The 17,468-nt window shown below is 45.4% G+C and overlaps 1 protein-coding gene across 1 annotated transcript in view; it reads right to left on the bottom strand.

The window, feature by feature from the left end:
* The window catches only part of LOC133342646 (voltage-dependent calcium channel subunit alpha-2/delta-3-like), a 161,579-nt gene that overhangs the window by 11,829 nt on the left and 132,282 nt on the right, over positions 1-17,468 (bottom strand). Inside the window, exon 37 of the mRNA XM_061551930.1 lies at positions 2,553-2,667. Within this exon, the coding sequence (XP_061407914.1) occupies positions 2,553-2,667 (115 nt within the window). The remainder of the gene's footprint in view (positions 1-2,552; positions 2,668-17,468) is intronic.

Genomic DNA, 17,468 nt, shown 5'->3' with positions numbered 1-17,468 from the left:
CACCACGATGGGAAACGACAGACCTTAGGTTACATACAGAATCATAACTGTGAAATAGTAAGGGACAAATGTTAACTTAAAACTTCTTAACCATTTCTTTGTGCGCCGGGTCGGAGAGAGTGTTGCCCCTCCCTCCAGGTTGTGCAACACGAACAAAGACGCCTATGAGACGATTTGTAACGTCTGTGTTTTGGGTTCATGAAGAAGGCCAGACAAGAGATAATATTGCACCCAGACAGAGAGACGACTTCGAGGCAATTTGTAACATCTGATTGTTTGCTCGTGGGTTTTATGGAGGGAGTGTGACAACGGAATATACCGTACGGACACACACATGGACACACCTGCCTACGGACAGATCCTGACACAGCAAAAATCGAAAGAAGCCCCGCCTTGTGGGCGGGATCCAGGGGGATTTTTCGGCATAAAGGAAAGGATCCTGAGCATTGGAAATTAGTGCGACCAGCGGGTCGGCTCACGTGGGGAGTGCGACCAGCGGGTCGGCTCAGGAGCGAGCTCGACCGGGAGGGTCGGCTCAGGAGCGGGTGCGACCAGCGGGTCGGCTCACGTGGGGGGTGCGACCAGCGGGTCGGCTCAGGAGCGAGCTCGACCGGGAGGGTCGGCTCAGGAGCGAGTGCGACCAGCGGGTCGGCTCGACTCATCTTCAGCTCGTCTGGGACTCAGCCGAGTTCGATTGGCTTACCAAAGCCGGCTCTCGGGGCTCGACTCAAGCGGCTCCCCATCTCCTCTGCAGGCGGGCAAGACCCGCTTGACAGCTCAACTCGGCCTGCGTGGGTCAACCTCTGCCGAGTCGGAGGTCTCTGCTGCCGCCGGAGTGGTGAGGGTCGCGGTTTGGCGACGAGGCTCCGTGCACACCCTAGTCGACGACAACACTGCACGCTGCGAGCGAGTTGTGGGCGCCACCTACCGACCGGGTTCCGAACTGCGACAGCGTATCAACGGGCATCCGAACCAGTTCACCACGGTGACAGGGGAGCGACTGATACGTATGACGCGCACCGCCCCCTCACCACACGACCACCAGGCGTCTGTTTGACATAAAGAATCGACTCCGAACACTGACTATTCAAGACAACTCTTACCACTCAAACACACTCGAACCCATAAGCCATCTGTGGCTGGGAAGGCATCACAACGAGACCGAGTGATGGCCATCCGTCGTTTATAAAAGTATTCGTAATTTTTATCTTTAATATTTAGTGGGCTGTACTCTTAATCGCATAAATTCCCAACAGATCCATCAATACGAACTGATTCTTGGCACCTCCTTCCGCCGAGCCACGCTCACGTGGGGAGTGGTGGCCCACCGGATCCTTATCAGGTGATCTGGTCCCCAATTAGTAAACTTGGTATAAGATAACGATCTTCGGAAAAGGAGCACCGTCGCAGGCCCTTACTCCGAGCCGTTCTGTTGTCAGATAACCTGCCGATGTATCTGTTGAGATTGGTGCCTTTAAGAATAATAACTGTTTTTGATTGTGTTTTTTTTATCGCCGTATAATCTTTCAAGTATCTATCAGTCATAATCGCCGCACGTACTCGCATCCTCTACAGAATATTCAACTGTCCCGTGACCCAAGGTGCTAACAACGTGATAAGGGTTGCGTATGATCAATAAGGAGTGCGGTACTGCGTGAACAATGTTGAGTATGATCATTCATTAACGTTAAGGTTTTCTTAGCATAGTATTTGCATATTTTAACGACCCTCTCTCTCACTAACAACCATCGCGTTATGCGGGATCCATGTGCCGTTGTCAAAGTGAAATCAGACAATCGTTGATGATACTGTATTGATGCCGTGTTGACGTTCCGGGATTGAGAGTTCGCATACTATATCATAGTTAAGGTTGAATTAGTAAGAAATTGATCAATACAGAAGTGGTTGTGTGATTCTTTCCTGAAATCTATGCATAAGATCTGCTTCTGCGTTGAGATCTGAACTTGGTGACCTTAATAAACACACTAATACATACTCAGTAAATGTTAAAGCGATAACGGGGTGAACCGGGGACCTAAAATATAACCACGAATACACACTCTGGGAATGTTAAAGCGAGAATGAGACGAACCTAGACAACGATGCCGAGTTAATCTAAGTTAATCTTGCATACTTACACCACACCTGCATAACTGCATACGATTAATTGCCTTATTCCGATCGATAACCCACCCTCGTCACCGAGGCGGGGTCTGGTTATCATAACGACTTGCATTATCATAATTACACCCACTCGCATAATTAATACGATTACCTCTCGAATTGGCATAATTAAAATGTGCATAATTACATAAATTAACATATTTCCGGATAATTACACATTTGGCCAAATTTCATTTAATTATTATTATTTTCACTGAATATTCATAACCCACATATACAACATAATAATTTCACCCACGCACGCATACAACATAACAAATTTTGATAACCAACATATACAACACCCCCGTATCGACTGCCACTGTGTTCCCGTGCAAGGCAGGGTAGGGTTGAAGTAGAGGTGTGTACGTTTCTCGCAAACCGCTCACTTTCGGCAGCCGCAGTTGAGGATGCCATTGGTCTCTTGGATGGAACGGTCGGTAATGAACGCGGAGAACGTGGTGTCACATGGCTCCAGGATGTCGTGCTTCCTGTGTTTGTGCGCTGACGACACAAAGACCAGCACCTCGGATTAGCGCGCTTGGCCTACGTACGGCGCGAGAGAGGTCCGACATCCATGCTGTGCATACAAAAGCGAGAGAGTTTAACACGTAGACACATTCCAAATGATTACTAATCTACAACTCGCATCGTAACAATAGCCTGATTACCAATCTAGTATATAATTACAATAACCCCCCCCCTCAAATATTTGCACCTGATGAGTTAATGAGTTAATGATGACGTCACCCTGCTGCTGCTGCTGCTCTATATAAGAACGGGAGACACAGCAGAGCCTCACCATTCTGGCGAATTGCCCGATGATGCTGGATGCAATTACCAGCGAAACGTCGTACTCAAATTGTAAATGTTGTGGTTTCACGCTTCAACACACCGGTGGGCTAAAGCAGTGAACTATTTGTCCTTTGTCAACGTGACACGTTTTTAAATCCTTTATATTAAGTTCGCTTGCTTTCTTGCGTGCTTGCGTGCTTGCATGCTTGCTTGCTTGCTTACGACCGTGCAAATCTTTCGGTCGTTTTTTAACCCACTTCCCGTGATCCAATCGAGCTGACATTTTCCACACAAACTCGTTGTGCGTGACAATTAATTTTCGTGAAAAAAATTCCAAAATGTTACACTGTTTAGGGAATTCTTTTAAAATATTTAATTACCAATTGCTTAATGCTGGCAGACAATCATCTGACCCATAGATAGCAGCCATCTCAAGCCAGAGGACGAGAGGACTCTAGCCGCCACGCATATAAAGGATTTATAGTGACAAACTTTGTTTTTACGGGTAAATTTTTTACTGATTGGCCGTGTCAGGTGGTGGAGGGTTACGACACATTTATAAGTAACGCGATCTAAACCCAAAAACGTTGATTATGAAAAGCGAGAGAGCCCAACACGGGGTGTGCACTCATTCTGAGTTGAAACGGGTGAACGCGGGCACTCACGTAACGATTGTTGTTGGTGTTCACCCTTGTTCTCACTGCGAGCCATCCTCAATCTACCCTGATTGGGTCAGGAGCTACTCAGCGATCGATTAAATGAGTACCGATTGGCGATAATTCAGCAGTGGTCCTATGGAACATCTTTGGCCCCCGCCATAGGAATGTGGAATTGCCATCACTGTCTCGGAATTGCTTTAAAAAGCCTAATAAATAACTCGCATTCTTTGAATCGGGTTGGGTAATAACTCGATCAAATCGCCACTACCGGCACCATGTCCTGTGACTTGAGTACTGATTCTGCTGTAGTGTTCTGATCATAACTGTCTGTCATGTACGATCCACTGCTGGATGAGGGCCTGCACATGCCGTGGGGTCTACTTGACCATATTGCCTGATGTCGCCCCCAGCATTTATCAATTGGTGGAATTTGTCACGCGTAGCTTATATCTCCATAAACCCAATAAATTTCACCTTAAATGATTCAACAACATATACAACTTGTATACATTTCTCCCATGTCTGTAAGTAGGTTAATTCATTTTGGAAGGGTGTGTTAATATTTGAATATCCTACTAAATCTAGAATTTGCATATCCCGTCAATTTTCTAAATAACATTTCATTTCATACACGGACGTTTCTCTGAACTAAAGAGCAAATAGGAAGCAGGGTTTAACCACGATGCTGCTTTACCACTCTTTCATTTTCTGCTGCTAAACACTCTAAAATGAACAGTCAATACAAACTCTAACCACTCGATGTAGCTGGGTGGCGCACTAGCGCGGCGGTTAACTTATGAAACCGCCAACCTGAGTTCGATTCCGGACCACATCGAGCACATCAATATTAAGAGCGATGTCTCTATCCAATGTCAACCAGCATTGGTAGCTGGCGCGATTTAAACAACTCCCATGACGGACACGGTACGATGCATTAGTCCGGCATTAACGTATTGACAACTGGAAGCACATTACATTATTATTATTATAATAAACACAGAACTCCATTGTTCTTCGTGGCCTAGACGCTTCCCATGGGACCCTCATGGGCTTGTTTTGTGCAGTTCATAGAAGTGCACTTCAATGCGACTCAAGCTTTTCTAATACGACCGTTGGGTTTCGATTTAAAGCTTTCGTGACTGCAGGGATTCATCTTCTTGGTTCTTTCGGTAAAGTCTCGTAGAAGGGAAATAATAAAATAATAAAAATTAAACATAATAAAATAATTCTCACGACGTCTTTCCGACAGACCTTTTCTTCACCTGAGGACGGCTGCTTGCGTTGTGGCCGAAACGTCGTGAGAATTATTTATTATGTTTTATTTTATTATTTTATTATTTCCATTTTATGTGACTTTACCGAAAGAACCAAGACGACGACCGTTGGGCATAACAGAAGAAGAATAAGAAAAAAAACAACCAACACGAAGCGACTTATTGTTATGCCCCTTCCACACGCGTCAATAATTGTCGGCAGATTGACAGGAGGGCAGAATGTGAGTAAATGTGTCCCGTGTCCTTTTATAATGCGACCCAGAGCGGAGCGTGCGGGCGGGCGGGCGAAATGAAATGTGTCCCCTCTCTGCAAACATATTGCGGTAATGTGTTTACGCAGATTCTTGGTTAATAATAATAAAAATTAAACGTAATAAAATACAATTGTATTTTGAGAATTGTATTTTATTATGTTTTATTTTTATTATTTTATTATTTCCCTTCTACGTGACTTTACGTAGAAGGGAAATAATAAAATAAAATAAATAAAACATCATAAAATACAATTCTCAAAATACAATTGTATTTTATTATGTTAAATTTTTATTATTTCATTATTTCCCTTCTACGTGACTTTACCGAAAGAACCAAGAAGATGAATCCCTGCAGTCACGAAAGCTTAAAATCGTGTTTACGCAGCCTTCGGCCAACCGCGGAATGAAAAAAATCCAACGACTCCATTTATACGGGCACGGCAATTGTGCTTTGAAGTAGAATAAAATCAAATTGAACTTTGAGGTTCTCTGGCTAATGCACGGATCGCGACAGCGCATTGAGATGAACGTGCGCTGGCAGTGCCCTCTGGTGGTGTTAGATCACAGCACGGATTGTTGGAGCTCCAGGATATTTTTACTCCTGTGATATTGAAGACTGCCGGATCAAGGCTGGGTTAATTGTGACTTCGGTTCAATATCACGATGCGTAGAAACCACGACGTAGTTCAGGCAATAAACATGACTACTACTATACGCCCTCTTCTCAATACGCTATCGGACAAAGGCCTCCCCGTGCCGTGTCGAACATGGGGGAGTTATTCATAATCAACGTTTTTGGGTTTAGATCGCGTTATTTATAAATGTGTCGTAACCCTCCACCACCCGACACGGCCAATCAGTAAATAAGTGTCACGTTGACAAAAGACAAATAGTTCACTGCTTTAGCCCACCGGTGTGTTGAAGCGTGAAACCACAACATTTACAATTTTTGAGTACTAAAAAATTGTAAATGTTGTGGTTTTGAGTGTACTCAAAAATTGTAAATGTTGTGGTTTCACGCTTCAACACACCGGTGGGCTAAAACAGTGAACTGTTTGTCTTTTGTCAACGTGACACTTTTTTACTGATTGGCCGTGTCGGGTGGTGGAGGGTTACGACACATTTATAAATAAACGCGATCTAAACCCAAAAACGTTGATTATGAATAATATTGGTCGCGAAAGCCTACGTGTTAAATGGGGGAGTTGTTTGACCATACTTCACCGCCCTGGTCTCTGTGGGGTGGTGAAGTAGGGAGAGGGTTCACGTTTATGGTAGGTGTGGCAAAGAATTAAACTCAGGTCGATAGTTTCATAGCCCAGCGTGTGCCACTGTGCCCCCTACAAAAGTCAAGATGCTCCGGCTTTCCCCTCCACATTAAGAAACAAGCATTTAGAGCAGCGGTCGGGAACCTATGGCTCGCGAGCCATATATGGCTCTTCCGGTGACGGCATATGGCTCCCAGACAATTTTGAGTTGAAAAAAATAATAATAAAAACATAAAAATAAAATCAGTTTGGAACTGATTTTAAAATACTTGTGATATTGCTTAATAATAGTGTGTCATTTTAAAGTAAACAGAAATTAGTTTTGAAGATAAAATTTCTCGGGTCACGGGTCCCGTAACCAGAAGTTGCATTCAAAGTAAGACATTTAATTTATTATACGTTAAAAATACTATATGGCTGTCAATGAAATATATTTAGAAATATTTGGCTTTTATGGCTCTCCCAGTCGAAAAGGTTCCCGACCCCTGGTTTAGAGTATTTGGCCGCTATAAATGTCCACGTCATATTCATATCACGATACAGGCAGATGCAAGCACCCATTGCCGTGCTGCCATCTCATGGACACTTTGCAGCCAAGCCTACAGCACCTGTTATTTAGTCTATGGGTCTTTCGGTAAAGCCACGTAGATAGAAAAATAATAAAAAATATCACGACGTTTCGATCGCAACACAAGCAATCGTCATCAGGTGAGAGAGAGAGAGCTGCTGAGACAAGGTCTTATATAGGCCTGAGATGGGTGCATCAAGGTAGGTGGGTGGAGCTAGAGATGGTCCAACCAACGGAGGCTGGGGCAGTGGCCTTTGTCTTGTGAGAGATTAGCCTAATTCTAGATTTGAAGCTTTTGTGACTGCAATGATTCATATTCTTAGGTTTTTTCGGTAAAGTCACGTAGGTAAAAACATTAAAAAGTAAAATAAAATAAAAATCACGACGTTTCGGAGGCAACACAAGCTTCCGTCTTCAGGTGGTACCGTCACAGCCACGACAACTGTATCAAGTAAATGAGAGGTTAGCCTGTAGCCTGTAGGGCAACACCAACGTTGTGGAGGTGGCCATTGTATTGTGAGAGATTAGCATGTCAATATAAGAGAACCACCGCAACGGTGGATGTGCTAGTGAGACATTCAGCCCGTTGATTGTGTGTAGCCAAAGTGTAAGTGGGCGGGGCTAGAGATGGTATTTGCATGTAAATGTAAGATCGGAGGGCGCCCTGAGGCTGTGGAGGTGGCCATTGTATTGTGAGAGATTAGCATGTCAATGTAAGAGAATCACCGCAAACGGTGGATGGCTTCATGAACGAATCTTTGTTGATAGCCAATAGGTTTGCAGAGTACCTTCTTCTTGGAAAAATCTATTTCGTGTGTGCCCACAGCGTTAAAACAATGATCAGCCACGGCCGAGGTATTGGTCCTACCGTGTTTCAGATCTGCCTTGTGTTCACCAACACGGCCCCGAGACATGTCACTTAGATTCGTCAATGTAACTACTGCCGCAGCCACAACTTAGTTTGTAGACACCGGGGTATTGCATGTCATCCTTCACAGATGGGATCAGATCACGAATTTCATGTACTGTGTTAAATCGAACCTGGATCTTGTGTTCTTGATTTTGGAAATAATTTTGGTAACCCCTGCTATGCATGGCAAGGTGATGGTTTTGATTGGGTCCTCAGATGGTTATTTCCCAGGCAGTCGTCAGCATTAACCGGCTACAATCCAACCGCTTAAGCTCGACCTCTCTCAGAGAGTCAACTTCTGAGTGAACTCTTTCTGAAAGGTCGAGGGGTGAATAGAAACAAAGATAGACCCCGCCCGTATATACTCATGTGACTATGCAGTGTGTAGAACGATCCCTTCGATAAATTATTCACGTTACCTCCTCGCTGCAAGTATTAAGCGCACAAGCTGCTCAAATCGCTCCGGCAAGGAGGTAAATCCGTGTGCAAACCAACCGTGGCTTTTGAATTCCACCAATCAGTGGGCTGGCTTTTATGATCGACGAACGCTTGCGCGAAGAGCGGTAGCACATTACCCCTCTCCCCCTCGCGCCCCCCCCCCCCCTCCCAAGTTTGTTTGGTAAGAAATCATTGGCAGGTCTCTTTCAGTATCCCATTTTTCCTGAGTGGAACAAGTAAAAAAAAAACTGGCTCAAAGATTCCAAGACGAAATCGATGGAAAGTACTTACACGAGTGGAAGACGGTCTTGGCTGCGACATGCAGGCGAGAGGGCACATTTGATCGTGAAGGGGAGAGGAAAAGAGACGACAATTGAATAATGTACACACAACACAGACACATCATGAACAAATCATCTCGCAAAGTGGCACGTGCAGCAGTCGTGTTTGAATACCGTTGATGACACACAAGATGGCCGCTTGTCAGACCCTCCCTGCTGATTTGTTTCCAAATGCAGGCTGCACTGATAGGCAGGTATTGGCAACTTGGTCTGAATTGTGCATGTTGGGGGCCGTCCATAAATGACGTCACGCGATTTTGGACAATTTTTGACCCCCCCCCCACCCTCGTCACACGGCGTCACAAAGTCAGACCCCTTCTCAAATATGACGTCACAAAGCTCTGCCCCCCCCCCCCCCCAAAAAAAACATGCTTTAAATCGCTTTAAACTATTGTCATTGTAGTGCGTATTTAATGTGGCGCTGCACTGATGTTGTAGGATAAAATATTTATTAAAAAGTATATTTAATTAAGTAGAACGTGTTGTCTATATTTATTTAAAGTTGTGCATTTTGATGGGACGTCACATTTCTCACCCCCCCCCCGTCACACATCGTCATAAATGTCTGACCCCCCCCCCCCCACTAGGTGCGTGACGTCATTTATGGACGGCCCCTTGGCTAGACATGTGACAGCAGTAACACTTATCCCAGAACTCCTACTTTGCTTAGTGGGTGATGGGGGGGCGGTGGGCAGAGAGTAGAAAGTCGTTTTGTTTGCCAAAGTGACAAATTAGTGCAACGTGTGTTAAATTATCCAGACACACTTTGCCTGCCAGAGAAGCAAAACCGGGGGACTTCCAATTGAGCACATGGAAAGTATGACATTAAGGAGTCAATTACTGGCCGATGCCGACTTCGCAAAAGTAATGCAGTTTTAAATATTTGAACGCCCGCATTCTCCGCTAATATGGAATGCGCTTCGTACAATTGGGTCACGTGAAATGGGAATGCAATTGAGCAGTGTCCGAGTGATTACACTTTAACGGGTTCCCCGCGTGAACTAAATGTATGATTACCTGGGAGGTACAATGCACATTTGTACGGTGCTTTTCCCTGCGCCTTACAAAGGTTTTGCGGTTCTTTGTTTCGGCCCGTTTAGATATTAAGTGAATCCCAAGCAGTGCATTATTCATGACGCTCATAGAGCTTATAGAGATCTCCCCCCCCCCCCCACCCCCAGGGCTGTCGTTTGCTGATGATTTTTTAATGGCTGCGTTTTGGATCCCTTCGGAAAAAAGTCTGGGGGGGGGGGGGTAGGGTTGGTTTTCGTATTTTTGGCTCGAGCGGCATTTGTTTTTCCGCGGCCGCGCGTGAGAGGCCGTCGCTTTTGCGCGCTGGCACGGGGAGTCAGCGCCGTCAATCGCCAAGCGTGTCACGTGTGCTCACCGTGCGAAGTGTAGCCCGAATACCACCAGCTGTAGACGTTGAACTCCATGAAGAACCTGACGGGATCACGGATAACTATATTTTTTCCAGCGTACAAACCCGGCCGCGCGCCCAGGAAGCGCCAGGTCGTTTGTTTTTGTTTCTTTCTCTGCAGCACGAGCCGAGCTCACGAGCTGTGCCGCCAATGTCACACGCGGTAAACGAGTCGAGACGCATTCGGTGTGTTTGAGTTGTGCAGTGTACCGACCGATGTCACATTTAATGAACGAGTGAAGATGCATGTCGACGATCCGGTGACGCTGTGCTTGAGTTTTGTACTGGCGGCGTGTGAAACGAACGCGTCATTAGCACATGGCCCTGCTTGGCCCCGAGACAGGTTTCAGATGTTTGTGAGGCCAGCGTATGTCAAGGTTTGGTTCTGGCTCGACACGGCAAACCCACCCATACCGCGAAGACCTCTGCGTCGGCTCGCGCTGGGAGGTGCCAGTTGGAAATTGGTAAAACAGTACCGCATACTGTCACGCCACGGCACTCAAGAGGTGGAATGGATTGAATTGCCCCATGCGCTAATTTGTTCCATGGAATTCGATCGAAAATTGCTCAATTGTGTTTCATGGCCTTGGCGTAAGTCATCAACCGGCTATCTTAATTCACCATTCATGCTGAATCGCCCACTGCTGTAGAGACGCCCACTCCTCTAGTTTTAACTTAGCTGTCAAGGAACCAGGTTTCATCAGCTGTGAACTGCTGTGATCTTAGGTCGTATACTTCAGTGGTATTACCACCTTAGTTCATGGTATACTACTTAACGTGGAGAAACGTTGAAGTTAAATCCATTTAATAATGATGATTTCAACTTGTAATGCGCCATATTTGATTTGTTCACTCTCGAAGATAAAGAACGACTTGGAGGCATGAGGAACCACAAAGAGGTAGGAAGGAAGCAGCCGGGTCGTGAGCTGGTGCCAACAATTGTCCAAGCTCTGTGCTCCTCTATATATTAAGATGTTTTCAGCCAGAGCAATGTGTCTATACGTGGGGGACGAAACCGGAGCACCCGGAGAAAAACCCACGCGTGCACTAGGCAACATTCTATCCCATATGGATGTAACCAATGGAGATTTTGTTAACATTCTGCTGTATCGCATTATCCAGGAAAGTCAGGGAATGGCACCTCAACACTCACGAGATGAAGACCTACCCCAAACCGTCATAATCACGGGGGTTGTTTGACCATACTTCACCATGGCTGTCACTGCGGGCTTTCCAAAGTGGCACCAATTTCTTTATATGGGCAAATAGAAGTCATTTATGCAATTACCTGCTCATTTTTGTCAATGGGTTTCACGTAGAACACTTTTCATTGCCAGTGTTAGAGACATTGGTGCGAGTGGAGATTTCCCTTCCACGTGTGGCACCCATAAGGTGATGTACGGTTGTTGGGCATTGGGCTCACGCATTTCCTATTGATATTTCACAATGTGGATGGGAATGAGAGTACCGGTGACAACACTGTGGGTAGCACACCGGTATTTATATTTATAAATACAAATGAGTCTTAAGACTCATTTTAGGGAGGGTCCTGCCAGTGGCTGATTCAGGGTGTGGGGGCAATACGGGCAATCCCCCCCCCCCCCCCACCATCGACCTCCACCCCCTCCCACACCACCTGGAGACTCCGAAAAGAGGTAATCTATTTCGATTTAAAGCTTTCGTGACTGCAGGGATTCATCTTCTTGGTTCTTTCGGTAAAGTCACGTAGAAGGGAAATAATAAAATAATAAAAATAAAACATAATAAAATAAAAGAAAATATTATTTTATTATGTATTATTTTTATTATTGTATTTCCCTTCTACGTGACTTTACCGAAAATAAAACATAATAAAATAATATTTGATTTGATTATGTTTTATTTTTATTATTTTATTATTTCCCTTCTACGTGACTTTACCGAAAGGATCAAGAAGATGAAAATAATAAAAATAAAACATAATAAATAATATATTCTTTTATTTCCTTTTATTTTAATTATTTTATTATTTCCCTTCTACGTGACTTTACCGAAAGAACCAAGAAGAGGTAATCTATTGATATATATATCAAGTAAAGTACCGTATATTGAATGTTTATTGTGATTAATGTAGGGACTTATTTAAAAACTTGGCATTTTGGGATCTCTCCTAAATCCCTTGGGAAGCTCCTAAATCTGCCCCCTGCATTGGAATATTTGGCAAATTTCCTGCAGGAATTGAAGTGCCGAGACAAAACCGAAGGGAAACGAAAGGATAACACAAATAAAAAAAAACACAGGCAGGTTCACGTACGGTACCGACTTTCTGTACTGCCATCTGCTGGCCAACGCATGGCTCAGCAGCTTTGAGAATTTCGCGAGCGAACACGATCCACCCAGCCCCCCTGCACCCCCCCCAGTGCTGGACCATCACAAGCGTGTTCCGATATATTTCCACGAGTGCGGGCTTTTAATCGTCGCAATTAGTCCACAAGAAAGCGTAGATGCACGCGCGAAGGATGCACGTGCTTGTTGCGGTGTCTGTGGCGATGTAGTGTTTGTGCTAGGAATGGGCCATTTCGTGGGCGCGAAAATAATAATAATAATGTGGTGCATGTGCTAATTAGTAGGCAAGAAAAGCTGTTGCCCATAGCGGTAGATGTTGGGTTCTGCTGTGTTGGGATAAAAGGTGGAAGTTGCACAAATACTCGACTGTTTGGTGCTACCCTAACTATTATTACTTTCATCATCATTATCATCATGATCATTATCATCATCATCACCTTCATCATCATCAGCATTGCCACAATCATCATCATTATCATCATGATCATTATCATCATCATCACCTTCATCATCATCATCATTGCCACAATCATCATCATCAGAACCAGCATCATTATTTGTACAGCGTTTCGAGATGCGGTTTACATTGGAGGTATAAGAAATAGACATTGCGTTGAGCTCGCTTGCGACAATCACCAGCGCTCAGAAGCTGTTTCCCGGGTCTCAGCCATGATAATGTAGAATTTCAGAACCGCCAAGACGTTCACCACCCAATTCTCATTTAAGCAAAGAGGACACCGGGAGATTTTGTTTTTAATTTTGACAGAAAACTCGTGAGTTACAAATGTGAAAGTGTCCCAATGTAGGACCATTCTGAAAAGGATTGGCATTATTATTTTGTTATTTATGACGCAGAGTATATTGATGTAAAGTGTGTATTTTGTGTGTGCCGTGTGATTGCTACAGTGCAGTGATTATGCAGATGGCTAAGATTATACTCCCCGTGTATAATATCTTTAGACGCCGACTTCATCGTTTAATTATATTTTTAACATCGCACACCAAGCCTTATAAGCCCACATTAGGCTTAACATGGTGAGACGTATGCGCTAATTAAATAGCCAAGCATGGATTAATGATGACATTACATTTAATGTGCACTTACACTGCCAGTTCGGTTACGATCCACTTCATCGCCGCGATGAAGGAATGGTACGGCTGCAAATAAAACACACACACAAACAAAGACAAAGGTCCCCCATTTGCGTTCCACAGACCATGTGGGGCAAGTTCTGGAAGGTCACGAGAGTGTGAGTGGTCAGCACGACGCCCGGCCGAATTGTTCCCATGATTGTGATGTTTACACAACCGCGCCTGGGACTTTTTTAAAGGCTGAGTCGACCTAAGGGAGGCTCAGGGACCAGTTCAAATATTCGTCATCAAATGTAGTTCCCGAGCGGGAATTGAACTTTGTGTTGCCGGGCTCGCATCGCCACCGCCCGCCACACACACATCTCCACTGGCTACGTGCGGTGCCAGAGAAGTTCAATACATTGCATACGTACGCACGTGTGTGCGCGCGCGCACACGCAGAGGCGCACACAACGGCTTGTTGAGCCAAGTGCTCCATTATAGTTGGCGACAACGCCCAAGGTGTTGTTGTTGCAGCACCGTGCCGCAGTGCTGCAACATTACAGGACCACGTTGCTTTGCTCCGGTGGTAAAAGCGCGCGGTGCGATCGAGTGAGCGAGCGAGCATGCCGCTGCGAAGTCTATTTTTGAGCGCAAGATGCCCGCGGGGAGGCAAGGGGTGGAGGCGAGGGGGGGGGGGCTTTGTGAGAAAGAGGGCAACGCAAAGCTGGGCGAGCGTGAGCAGATCTGCCGTTCAATTAAATTCGAACGCTTCGGGAATCGCGGGTCACTCACGTTGAGCAAGTTGAAAGCGCTGCTCTCATATTCCAGGTGCCTCTTGCACATGGCTTGGTAGTCGTACATCTCCCGTCTGCAATGCAACGGAAGTTATTTGCAGCGGTCCCGCTTGCCACGGGTGAAAAGGGGGAGCATAAGGGCAGCTCGTATGGGACAGGCTACAGGCAGCATTGATTGATACTCAGTGCAAGACTGGTTAGCCTCGGTCTGCGTCACCTGGCCACCATCTCCCGCGTGGTTATAGGGGCCGTCCATAAATGACGTCACGCGATTTTGGACGATTTTTTACCACCCCCCCCTTCGTCACACGCCGTCACAAAAATTCAGACCCCCCCCCCTCAAATATGACGTCACAAAGCTCTGCCCCCCCCCCCCCCAAAAAAAAATGCTTCAAATCGCTTTAAACTATTGTCATTGTAGTGCGTATTTAATGTGCCGCTGCACTCTGATGTTGTAGGAGAAAACATTTATTAAGAAGTATTTTTAATTAAGTAGAACGTGTTGTCTATATTTATTTAAAGTTGCGCATTTTGATGTGACGTCACATTTCTCAACCCCCACCCCACTCGTCACACATCGTCACAAATGTCTGACCCCCCCCCCCCCCCCTAGGTGCATGACGTCTATTTAGGGACGGCCCCGTTACAAGCTTATAAACGCCACAAGATTGTACATGCAAGGACATTTGTGTTTGTTAATCCGTGACCGGACGAGGGCCTTCCCATGCCGTGCTTTTTTGAGCGAGGTTATTTGGCCATGCACTTCGCTGAGCTGGTGAGAATGGGTTGGTGCAAGTGGGGAGCGTACACCTCCTGGGAGACGAGAAGTAGAGCAGAACAAATGTTGTTACAAAGACCCTACGCTGCCCACAACATAGCCCAACAGCCCCGTGGCAACTTGCTCTGTTCCTGGTGGTCAACCCATACGAGAAGCATCCAGGCTCACAACTGCTTAGCTACCAAGCTATGACAAGATTAATCACATATTCTTAGGTTTTTTCGGTAAAGTCACGTAGGTAAAAAATTAAAATTAATAAAAGTAAAATAAAATAAAAATCACGACGTTTCGATTGCAACACAAGCAATCATCATCAGGTATAAATGAAATAGCAACAAAAAATTCTAACCAGAAAAACTATAGACAGACATATAAGCAGACAGATATCACCAAGATACATAGAGAGAGTAACACAGGTACAGAGAGGGAGATCGTCTCTGTTGAGTGGCCTTAAATAGGCAGAGGGGGCAGGGGCAGAGAGATGGAGGGGATTAGATAAAAAATTAACATGTCAATGAGTGCGGAAAACGCGTAGTAAAGTAAGCAAGTTTGAACATGTTTTACCTACGTGACTTTACCGAAAAAACCTAAGAATATGAATCCTTGCAGTCACGAAAGCTTCAAATCCAAGATTAATCACGTTCGGGGTGATTTCACCATCGGGATAAAACTGTACCCCGATTAAAATTGCACACCTACATAGAGGCATTATTGGTAAATTAAAAACAATGTTAAATGAAAAGATCGGATTTTTATTTTGTTTTGTAATCGTATGAACAGCCTGTTGGTAATTGTTTTTACTCTTTTATCTGGCAAAACAAAACTGTCACCTTTTTTACAAGAAGTCATGTTTGCATTGACCACAACACCTGCGGTCGGAATGCAAACAAAAAACACAACTCTGATAATGTATGCACTGTCAGTTTTGTTGCCAGATAAAAGGGTAAAAAACCAATTATCATATTTTGCTACTGGCAAAGGATGTTCCAATGGAGCCTGTTGGTAACGAAGAGTTTTTCTCGTTCGAAAGCCCTTCGCTTCTTTTTCTAAGGCGGTGCTATTTAGTGAGGAATTAATATATTTCTCTGCCGGCTGACACAAAATTGCCGAGATCTCCACGGGAATTCACCGTCCAATGGGAAGCAGCTTTGACCAGTGGTGGTTGTGTGGCCAACAGAGGTAGGGAAAGGGCCCAACCGTGGCACCCTGAAGGGTCACACTTGCCAAGGCCCTCCAACTGGTCTGAAAACTCCATCAATACCAGCCCGACCACCATCATTACCACCACGAACATTACCCCCACATGCAACACCACCACCATTTGTACCATTACCACGACAATCACCACCAGCCAGCACCATTACAACATTACCACCACAGCCAATTGTCACTATGATCACCACCACAATCATCACTACCGTTACCAGCATCACTATCATTAACATTACCTCTACACAGCTCTCTCATTTGACTACATCTGTTCCATTCGTATATACCCACATCAGCACTCTCATCACCATCAATGACACGATCACCACCATCACCACTAGAATCACCACCATCAGCATCACCATTCCCATTAAGTCCACAACTCGCATCACGACCACGTTGTTGCTTCACATGCTATGCAAACGATATCCTCCACTTACACTCCACAGAACACGTGCTTCTCACTTGCTAAGTTCCCACGCGGTGACGCGGCCCAGCGGTAACGTGTCCTCCACTTGCTGCAGAGGTTCGCGGTTCGAATCGCGCGGCCACCCCGATTATCACCGCGTGTTTGATCCCCATTATTATAATGATAATACGCGCCCTGCCTGCTTCGCAGTGGACGTTAAAGATCCGCTGATGTCGTCCACAAGAGCAGGCCATTGTGTGTCGGCGTCAGGGTGCAAATTTGCCATCTCAGAAAATTTCCCACAAATTGCTGCGGTTGATGGTGGTGAAGGTGGCACGTTGGCCAATCCTGCTCGCCCGGTTAACGTTCTCGCGGTCGTCTCTGCGTCCCCGCCCGGACACCCGAACTCACCGTATGAACGCTCCAACGCTGAGCAGCTCGCTCATAACGGCCCCGTCCACCACCCCGAAGAATTCTCCCGTCTGCGGACAGGCGAGAGGCGCGCGTAGATAACGTGGGGATGGTGAGTTGGTGCTGCTAGCAAGCTCAGCAGAAGCTTAGGGGGCCCCCGATCGGCTCAAGGTGCCCCGGATTGATGGAAAAAAATATGGGACCATCAAATATCGACTTAAATTTAAATCCTTATAAGCATGGCAAAATGGCAATAATCTCATCAGTACATTGTCTGCATATCCCTTTTTTAAAAATCTAACTTCATGTCGCTCTTGTCCAAATCTCTTCCATTTCACTCTCATCTCACCACATTTCTTTCTCTCGCCTACGTCTCTT

This window comes from Lethenteron reissneri, chromosome 15 (assembly GCF_015708825.2).
Source record: "Lethenteron reissneri isolate LAM-NWPU_2019-01 chromosome 15, ASM1570882v1, whole genome shotgun sequence".
NCBI lineage: Eukaryota > Metazoa > Chordata > Hyperoartia > Petromyzontiformes > Petromyzontidae > Lethenteron > Lethenteron reissneri.
This window is presented reverse-complemented; position numbering and strand designations above follow the sequence as displayed.